Genomic DNA, 10,255 nt, shown 5'->3' on the forward strand with positions numbered 1-10,255 from the left:
TGGATAGATTTTAGCATACATAAGAATATGAAAGGTATTTTATTTAGCTGTGAAGAATTATGTTTATACTGCTTTCCTATATCATCTAGTAAAATAACTGATAACATACTATTTTTTACATAAAGCAAATAGTTCTACTTAACTCTTCCAAACGTGGACTTACAGTCTCTCACACAGCTGTAGTATTCTCTTCCAAACCTAACAGAGGCCGAGGATATAGGCCTTCGCCTAACATCTTTCAAAAAGAAGGACGTCTTCCACGCTCAGCCAGAGCTGTCCTAGCTCAATTGAGATTAGGACATAGCCGTCCTTCTCCCTAGTCTCCCTTCCCCCTTCAACCACCACTCAACGACATGCTTACCCATGCTTACCGAAAAACTTTTAATGACTTCAGTTCACTTTTACTACTTACAGTCTACTTTTTTACTTATTATTAAGGTTGGAGCACTCGTTGACCTGTAAGAAAATATATAAAAGGAAGGCAGAACTTGCATAATAAAACGAAATGACGGTAGTAAAGTGGTTTAAGGTAGGAGTAAGGAAATAAATGTGTTGAACCTAACCTAGAATAGGATAGAAGGGCAAAACTATATATCAATAGGACTCAAATTTGCAGTTCTACATGAAAGTAGATGGATGAAATCATATATAGTAAAGATGCTGTTGGAGAACACATTAATGACAGGCATATTTATGCGCGACATACAACTAATTAGCAAGTAGCTATATCCAAACCTCAGCTGGGTTAGAACAGATCTTACTGCATGTGGGACACTTTTTTTCAACTTAAATATTTATATTCGCCTCTGTTGTTATGTTACTGTATTAAAAGCTTCAGTACAATTGTTGAAACTCATCAAGTATCCATACCGAACAGACACCTTTGGTTCCAAGAACGACTGGGTCTACGTTCCGCAGCCACTCGTCAATCTCGACAACAACCCTCAAAGGAAAACAAGCAGGTCCCAGCGGATTTCCACAACAAGAACAGATGCCTTTAAAACTTTTCTTATAGTTCATTTCTTTAGTTTAAATTTAATACCTTTTGCATTGTTCAGTTTTTGTTTATTTAAATTATTAATTGTATAACAAAGATATAGAAAATATTTAATAATTTTGAACTTAGCCTAAAATAGATTAAATACAACATATGTTATTATTTTCATGACAATTATTTTGAATAAATTTGGCTGCCGACCAAATCAAATATGAATGAATCCATAGTTTGACGTCATCAAAACATTTTATGCAAATTTTGAATATAAACAAGAAAATAAAATTATTTTGATATCTTAATGAAAGAGTTAGTATGAAAGAATTAAATCAATTTCATAAACGTGCCCCACAATAAATTCATTAAGACATAACTAAATGTATTATTTAAATTATATATATGTATATATATGAATAATTTCTAGTAAATTCAAAACAAATTTGATTGCAGATTAAAAATAAATTCACTAGGCGAAGAAGCACAGAAGTTTACACGACAAATGGTCCTTTGTGAAATTATTTTAAATAAACAAAAATCTGTGTTTATTGAAGCCACATTTTTCTTGTATTCCATTCTGATGCATTATAGCAAGAAATTTTAAACGAGATATTGACATAATGCCGAGAAATATAAATTTTTAAAAAAGAATATTTAAACAATAATCTTATACCCAAGATAATGCTTAAGTAGAAATTCTCTAACGTGACGATTGATAGATTGGCATCATATAGAAAAATTTTGCATTGAATATAAAAATTTTTATTTATATTTTATTTATTAAAAGTATATCTATTTCTATTTTTAATTTGTGTTTTTGAGCTTGGAGTTAATTAAATAATTTCTTAACAATAAAAAAAAAATTAACATAAACGATATAACATCTTACGCTGCATGCGATGTTGCAACTCCCCGCGTCTTATCATGGTGTGTATAACCTTCATAATAGCTCGTTCTTCATATTTTTGTCTCAAAAAGTCCTACAAAATTTATATTATATGCTTATTAGTAAATAAAGATTATAAAGATTAATACAAAAAAATATTTAAGATTTTGTATTAACAAAGGCTGAAGGAAGTCAATTTTTTATCATATATTGGTGCATACCTGTATAACATTTTGTTCCGACACTTGTGAACCAATTGCAAATCTTCTTTTCAGCTGCTTTTCAATTCGATTCAAGCTTTCCTGATCCTCTTCTGTGGTAAAACCTTCCGCACCGGCTAAACTACCGGTCGTAGCCGCATCTAAAGTAGATACTTGGAACAAGCGTAAAGCTTCATTCACATGTTCTTCTGTGGCAAAAGGTAACAAACGCATTTTGGCTAAAGACTCAGATATGCGTATAATGGCCTCCAGTTGTCGTACAGTAATTGGAATACTTAAACGCTTATCAGCCATTTTCTCCTGTTGGCCAGCACCGCTGCGCATTAATATATAACGACTCTTTAGTTTCTCACCAGCTTCAGCGCTCAGACGAGGACCACAGCGTGTACGACAATAATGTATAAACTTCTTGAAATTAGAAAGAGAAATTTCGCCCTCTGGCTGTTCTATTGCTGCATTTTTGTTCGATGAAAGATGTACATTTATGATGTGCTTGGCTAGTATTACGTCTCGTGTTTCATCATGTACATCTTTAACTATAAATATCATATCGAAACGAGAAAGAATTGTAGGCATGAAGTCAATATTTTCTTCTCCTTTTGTGTCATCCCAACGACCGAAGATTGAGTTTGCCGCTGCTAATACAGAACACCGAGAATTGAGCGTCGTTGTAATTCCAGCTTTAGCTATTGAAATGGTTTGCTGTTCCATTGCTTCGTGTATAGCAACTCGATCGTCTTCACGCATTTTATCAAATTCATCAATACAAACAACTCCACCATCTGCAAGCACCATTGCTCCACCTTCCATCACAAAATTGCGCTATTAAAAAATTGTATATTAACTACAATAGATATTTATTATGAAGAAACAATTTCTTACAGTTGAGGGATCTTTCATCACTGAAGCTGTTAAGCCTGCAGCACTGGAACCTTTGCCAGAAGTATAAACACCAATTGGAGCCACTTTTTCCACGAACTTCAGCAATTGTGATTTCGCTGTACCAGGATCGCCAAGCAATAAAACATTTATGTCACCACGACGGCACAAACCATCCGGTAAACGCTTACGCGAACCACCAAATAACATGCATGTAATAGCTTTCTTTATATCATCAGATCCAAAGATACTAGGAGCTAGTGACTTAGAAAGTCGTTCATAGATATCTGACGATGCTGCCATACGCCGAAACATATCTTCTTCATCAGCAGTGATGTTGCTGTAACGTGATATAGCACCAGATCCTTCTGTATCAACTGTTATGCCAACAACTCGCATATAAGGTGCACGTACACCAACTACTGCTTTTTCACGACCATCCTGCTTCGAGGGCTTTCCAATTTTTTTTATTGAAAATATACCTTGAATAAGAACACGATTGCCTGGAACAACTCGTTCACATAAAGAACGATCGCAAAACAATTGTAAGTGACGAGGAATTTCTCCCTGTGGCACAAAATCAGGTAATTCTTGTAATTTCAGTAACTGAAAATCAACACACTTGCACTTATCTGGCATTATAAAGAATGGGTCAAGTGGACACTTTGGTCGTCCGGCTTGTTCTGTTGTACATTTTCGGGGCAAAGCGTACCCTTCTAAACCGGGGTTGACCTTTAAATTGGGTATTACCGTACTGCATGAGCGACACATAATTGACATGCGTGTGGCTTTTGCCTTAATACCAGATGCAGCGACTATTATGCCTGCAATTTTAACTAACTTTGATACACAATTTGATTTAAGTTCTCGCACATTTGTTGGATTTGCATTCGACGTAAGAAGAATTTGTACATCATGAACTTGCTCTTCGTGCTCTGGTCGTGGTGCTGTTATTTCATCAGCTATTTCACGTGCGGCTTCCTCAAATATTTGCAAATGTTCCGTTGGCTGTTTGGTTAGTTTGTCAGCAAGAGTTTCATCAAATCCGGCCAAATCTTCCAATTCAACTTCGAGAAAGTAACGTCCATTGAGGTAGTTTCTTCGCAGAGTATCTCTATTGAACACAAAAAATATATATACAATACAAAATTATTTGAACTACATACTAAACAAACCTGTATTTGTAAAAGAAGTTATCCTCATTAAAAGTACGTAGGAATTCTTTGTACTTTTTCTTAATAGCTTGCATATTAATTTGATTTCCATCTTGAGCATCTGGACCAAAGTTGTCCGAGAAGAAAAGTCCTGCTTCATCGAAACCCTCCATTATCAAAATTTTATATAGATTACTTTTTAGCTGACAATCCTACAGTCCTTGCAAACGATTCAATGCTTGCTTTTGCTAATATCCCGCCAAATTCCAATATTGACATGCCATCTGCTAAGTGATGCCAACAACAAAATGATGTTATCGATAAACAAGTGTTACCACCACACGTTGAAAACAAATTTATGAACATTGCAAAATTAGACCGAATACACGAGTGCATGATGTCCTTTACGTTATATACTTAATAACATCAGAATACATAATAAAATTAAATATAAATACTTATATTTGTGACCAAAAATTTTATTTATATTAAAATTTGACCAATTAGCCCGGTAACAAATTATTATAATAAAATTAAATATAAAAATAACTATTACTTTATTTTAAAAAGCAAACTATAACTTAAAAATAGTATAATAACATTCTTATGGCATCATGTTAACAATTAAATTTATATGATTTACAATAATTAGCTGCTTTAATTGTTATATTATGCATTTTTATTTGCTGAATTTATTATCAATGTTCACAGTAGATATTAGTTGAAATTAAAACAACATTATCATCATGAATTCATTATATATATTTATAAAATAATTTTATTTTATTAAACATATAAACATACTCGAACATATGTGGTACAATACAATGTTCGTACACACCCTAATTTCAAAAAAATCTTAATTTCGTCTTCATTTCAGCGAAATTAAGTTATTTTTTCCATACAAAATTCAATTTTAAGGTTAGAACGAAATTAAGGAAAATAGCGTTAATTTAATTGAAATGAAGCTTGAAATTAAAGAAAATTTCAAATGAAACTATTCGAAAAATAAATTTTAAGCAAAAAATAAATTGAGATAAAAAAGGGACATTTATTTTTAAAAACAGCTGATTTTAATAAAACCGGAAAAATATTATTATTGTTATTAATTTACAATAGAATGAATAATAATAATCCACATACCAGAAATCCAATAAAGCTAATAAAACTACTGAATGAAACTACTGAATCCTTTATCCTTTAAAATATTGGATTTGTAAACAAAAAACATATTATTCCCTTAATTTGGGGTAAAATAGCACTTTCCAAATTAACTTAATTTCGTTTTAATTAAATTGTTGTTGTTGTTGTGATTTGAGTTAGTGCTATTGCACACTTTTATTCTTTTGTGGCTGGGGGGCTTACCCCAAACTAAGCATTAACTATACTATAATTATTATAATTTATTTATCTTTTAACTGATGACGAACCGTAGATCAGCATGTTTTCCTGTGCGTCCTGTATAACGCTTAATGTTAGGAATTCTCCTGATGAAGGCAAAAGCGAATTTGTTGAAATACATATAGAAATATTTAGAAAATTAACTTTTGAAATTAAATTTAATATTCGTAAAAAAAAAAATCGATTTTAAAATAATTTTGCCGTAACAACTCGGAAAGTAAAAACAAAACTACATTGTGTAACGCATATAATAACAACTAAAAGGCAATATATAAAATATTAGAGCAATATGTTAAATGATACGTATATAATAGAGTACTGCACGCGCGCATTTGATTTCAGTTTCAAAGCATTCTATTGTGTTTAGAATGGTAGCATACTCTCACTCTCAACGAACAAATACGAATGTATAGGCATAAAAACAAAATGGAATGGAATAAATATTTGTTTCGTTTGTTTAGAGTACTCTAACTCTAAACATTCTAAAAGTAGTTGAAGTAGTTGGGAGTACTCTAAGCATTTGATTTTCAGTTCATACAAAAATTATGTGTTTTTAAATAGTAAGACCCAAATTTATTTATTTAAGTTTTTTTATTAATTAAATATTATTTAAAATGTTGATAATAGTAATTTGTTGATTACATATATAATGTGACTTAATATATTAATTAAATATAAAAAAAATTTTGAACAAAAATTTATTTAAAAAAATTATAATAAGTTTTTTTACAGTTTTTACAGTTCACAAATTTAATTTAATATGCAAATTAAATGTTGAGCATCGTCTGACTTAATTCCTCTTTTTCAAGATTGTTGTGTAAAACATGATTTGATTGATAGATCTTTGATTAGATGAAATCAATGTTCTTTTTTCTGATATTAAGTTCCGAGCAACTGAAAAAACCCTTTCTGAAGATGCACTACTTGCTGGTGTTGCAAATAATTTACAAGAAACTTTGTAAAGTAGGAATTGGAAAGGAATTCTTAAGAAATTTCTAAAAATCTCTCTTGTCATAAATAGATATTTTTACCATATCATGCATAAAATTATTTTCCAGGAAAAGGTAAATATGTGAGGCAATTTATTTTGTTACATCATAAAAAACTATCGACAAAGAAGGAAATTCTGCGCAAACCTTTTTTTTAAGTTAACCTTTTGCATTAGATCTACCTGTTTAAACAACTTTTGTATTGAAAATAATAGAAAATTAAACCTAATTTACGTACTTTGTTGTTGCAATTATTGCAAATCTCTACGCACATCCAACTTTCTTTACTTTTGCGCAGGCAACCAAACGCACACAAAATAAATAAAATATTTCTTTGCAAAAATAGAATTATTTGAAATACTCTAAAAGTGATTGAAATACTCTAAAAGTGATTGAAATACTCTAAAATATTTGTTTATTTGATTTTAAAATTCAAAACAAACGATTATAGAGAACAAATCAACCCCCATTCCATTGAAACGAATGCGGCGGAAACGAATTCTATCGGACCGTTTCTGTTATTCGTTCGTATTCGCTTTAGAAATAATTTGTAAATATGGTACACATTTGAAAATAAAACGAATGACCGCAAAAACGAATGTTTTGATGCAGCACTTTAGTATATAAGCATAATTACGTGCAGTTTTATTGGTGTTACTTTTAGGTATTAAATTTTAGTTTTTTGTGTAACTTATATGTATTCTATATTAATTTAAATTCACTCTACTTAACTTCTTGTTAATATATTGCTACTTATTATAAAGTTTTTTTTGTATAAATTTTTATTAATAGCACGATTTATTTAGTTTTTATTATATCTCATCTTTGTTTTACTTCTTTTTTATGTCTTTATATTAATCTTTATATTATTTATTTATATTAAACACAAATTAATGTTCTTTTTTCAAATGTGTTATTCTAAAATGCAAAATAATTAGCTTTATTATATTCATTTGTTTTTTACAAATATATAATTTTATAAAGTTTATGCAGAGGTGTATATAATAAACAATTGTTACATACAAATAAAAAAAAAAATTTAAATCTTCTGAAAATTTGATGTAATATTATATCTTTAATTCTTATATTTTTTTATATCGTAAAATAAACTATATCGAATTTCTTATTAAACATTACATATATATATATTAAGGAGAATATTCGTTCGTGCGCAAGCGTTTGCTTTGGTGTGGATGCACCTTCAAATGTTTTTTTATCTTGTATGTGAAAAATTTAATTCTTTTAATGTACTAATCTTTTTTCTTGTCATATTTTACAAGCAATATTGATATTGTCCTATTTGTTAAAAACAAAATTATTATCTCCTACAAACATCGACAAATGTTGTGTTTAAAAATATTTCGAGATTAACGGTGCTCATATTAGTACATAAGCTGTCAAGCGATATTGTATGTGTAAGCAGGGTTTTGCCAAACAAAATTGACATCGATAATTATAATTGAAAAATATGCGCCATATTACAAGCATTCCGGAGTAACTTGCCGACATGCGGTAGCTGCGCTTTTTTCACAAAATTTCAGGATCATTAGTAGTTTGATCCAAGTGTAACAGATATTTTATATCAAGTGAATATAAATTAAAATAGTTTAAAGTCTAAATTTTTAAATCAACGAACAGCATTATTTAGTGAACATCAATAGACACCTCTAGACGATACTATGGTACGATATAAACATATATATTTGCTGTTAATGATTATTTATATATTCTTTTCTGCCGGTAGTCAGATGATATTATAATGCAAACTGCAAATGACAGTAATGCAATTACTGGTTTTAATAATGTACCGACAAAAGATTCTCCCACGACACCAGCATCTGCTGACGAGATGACATCTAGAGATTATTACTTCGACTCTTATGCGCATTTTGGGATTCATGAAGAAATGTTGAAGGATGAAGTGAGGACTATCACATACCGTAATGCTATGTATCACAACAAACATCTTTTCAGAGATAAAGTAAAATATTATATTCAATAAATAAGCAATTATTTCAGAGTTTTTTTTTGTTAAATTTTTCAGGTTGTGTTAGACGTTGGCTGTGGAACAGGTATATTGTCAATGTTTGCAGCTAAAGCAGGAGCAGCAAAAGTTATTGCAGTAGACTGTTCAAATATTGTTGAATACGCCAGACAAGTTGTTATTGATAACAATCTTGAAGGGATAATTCATGTTGTTAAAGGGAAAATAGAAGAAGTTGATTTACCTTTAGGTATCAAAGAAGTTGATATTATCATCTCAGAGTGGATGGGGTAAGTTTACAAATAGAAAAAATATAATTTATATAACTGTAAATTTAATACTACTTAGTTATAAGAATTAGTTCGCTTATGTTTATCATTACTTTTTATATTATTTAAAAATAAAATAACATATTTGGTTTTACTAGTTATGTTAAAATTGACAAAGAAAGTCTTTAAGTGCCATCCAAACTATTTCCTAATTTGGTCCAACCCAAATGTGATTTTATACTATAATCAATTGTAATATTTTTCCTCTTTAATTTCCTAAACATAAACTATATATTTTTATCCGTAGTACACGTTCAGATCTATTATTGCATTTGAATCAAACGGCTTTTTCAACGTAATGACAATACATATACAAAATACTTTTATAGCTTTGTAACTGAAAAATTTGCCGTTACTACTCTTTTTTTTAATGTAGTTAAAATTAGATGGAGTTTGCAATATATGTTTAACATAAAAATTTTGTTCCAGGTATTGCCTTTTCTATGAATCAATGCTGGATACCGTATTGTATGCTAGGGATAAGTGGCTGAAACCTGATGGCATGATGTTTCCTGACCGTGGAACGCTGTACATTACAGCAATTGAAGACCGTCAATACAAGGATGATAAAATCAATTGGTGGGATAATGTGTATGGATTTGATATGAGTTGTATTCGTAAAGTTGCTGTAACTGAGCCGCTTGTGGATGTTGTTGATCCAAAACAAGTAGTGTCAAATTCAAATTTAGTAAAAGAAGTTGACTTATATACAGTAAAGAAGTCGGATTTGGAGTTTTCAACGCCATTTAATTTAACCATAAAGCGTAATGATTTTGTTCAAGCGTTGGTTACGTATTTTAATATTGAATTTACGAAGTCTCATAAACGTCTTGGTTTTAGTACATCACCAGATGCTACGTATACACATTGGAAACAAACTGTATTTTATCTCGATGACTACATGACAGTTAAGAAAGGTGAAGAAATCACTGGTACATTTAAAATGAAACCAAATCAACGAAACAATCGAGATTTGGATTTTGTAATTGATGTTAATTTTAAAGGTGAACTTTCAGATGTTCATGAAACAAATACTTATAGAATGCGCTGATTTATTTGATAAATTAGTATACATATATAAATATACAAAATTTAAAGTCCCATTTTGTAGCTCCTAATATCGACCATTTATTTTACAAACGCTAACTTATACAAATTTTTTTTTTTTATTGATTTAAGTAAAATATATTTGTGCATTCAATTTCCTTTATAAACCTAACAATAAAATCTAATGGTACGTATATTTATGTCTTTTTTTCTTTTAGTTTTTATAATTAAGGTAAGTTTAGGCAAAATATTTACTGCTGCCGCCGGTTGATGGAAAATGGTAAATATTGTGGAGTAATCCTGCTGTTAATTTCAGACTTATTCCTTTTTGTTTAACAATGATTTTAATATTAAGAAATTATATTAACATTTGA

General features: G+C 30.0%; 2 protein-coding genes across 2 annotated transcripts; one reads left to right on the forward strand and one right to left on the reverse strand.

Annotated features, from left to right (window-relative positions):
• Positions 1-1,805: 1,805 nt before the first annotated feature.
• On the reverse strand, positions 1,806-4,431 carry LOC119677415 (DNA replication licensing factor Mcm5-like). Its single transcript, XM_038088751.1, has 4 exons — positions 4,153-4,431; positions 2,981-4,091; positions 2,099-2,920; positions 1,806-1,971 (listed from the first exon to the last, which is right to left on the reverse strand). Exons 1-4 carry the CDS (start codon positions 4,302-4,304, stop codon positions 1,855-1,857), a joined length of 2,202 nt encoding a protein of 733 aa, XP_037944679.1. The 5' UTR covers positions 4,305-4,431; the 3' UTR covers positions 1,806-1,854.
• Positions 4,432-7,925: 3,494 nt separating this feature from the next.
• Positions 7,926-10,200, forward strand: LOC119677416 (protein arginine N-methyltransferase 1-like). The gene is made up of 4 exons (XM_038088752.1): positions 7,926-8,203; positions 8,266-8,502; positions 8,566-8,795; positions 9,264-10,200. Exons 1-4 carry the CDS (start codon positions 8,201-8,203, stop codon positions 9,883-9,885), a joined length of 1,092 nt encoding a protein of 363 aa, XP_037944680.1. The 5' UTR covers positions 7,926-8,200; the 3' UTR covers positions 9,886-10,200.
• The last annotated feature ends 55 nt before the right edge of the window (positions 10,201-10,255 follow it).

The sequence above is a fragment of the Teleopsis dalmanni genome, chromosome 2 (assembly GCF_002237135.1).
Source record: "Teleopsis dalmanni isolate 2A chromosome 2, ASM223713v2, whole genome shotgun sequence".
NCBI classification, from domain to species: Eukaryota; Metazoa; Arthropoda; class Insecta; order Diptera; family Diopsidae; genus Teleopsis; species Teleopsis dalmanni.

Coding starts and splice junctions, on each gene's coding strand:
- LOC119677415 (XM_038088751.1), bottom strand. CDS start 4,304: ATGGAGGGTTTCGATGAAGCAGGACTTTTCTTCTCGGACAACTTTGGT. Junction 4,092..4,152: donor AACTTCTTTTACAAATACAG/GTTTGTTTAGTA, acceptor TGTGTTCAATAG/AGATACTCTGCGAAGAAACT. Junction 1,972..2,098: donor CGGAACAAAATGTTATACAG/GTATGCACCAAT, acceptor TAAATTTTGTAG/GACTTTTTGAGACAAAAATA.
- LOC119677416 (XM_038088752.1), top strand. Junction 8,503..8,565: donor AACATCTTTTCAGAGATAAA/GTAAAATATTAT, acceptor TAAATTTTTCAG/GTTGTGTTAGACGTTGGCTG. Junction 8,796..9,263: donor ATCATCTCAGAGTGGATGGG/GTAAGTTTACAA, acceptor ATTTTGTTCCAG/GTATTGCCTTTTCTATGAAT.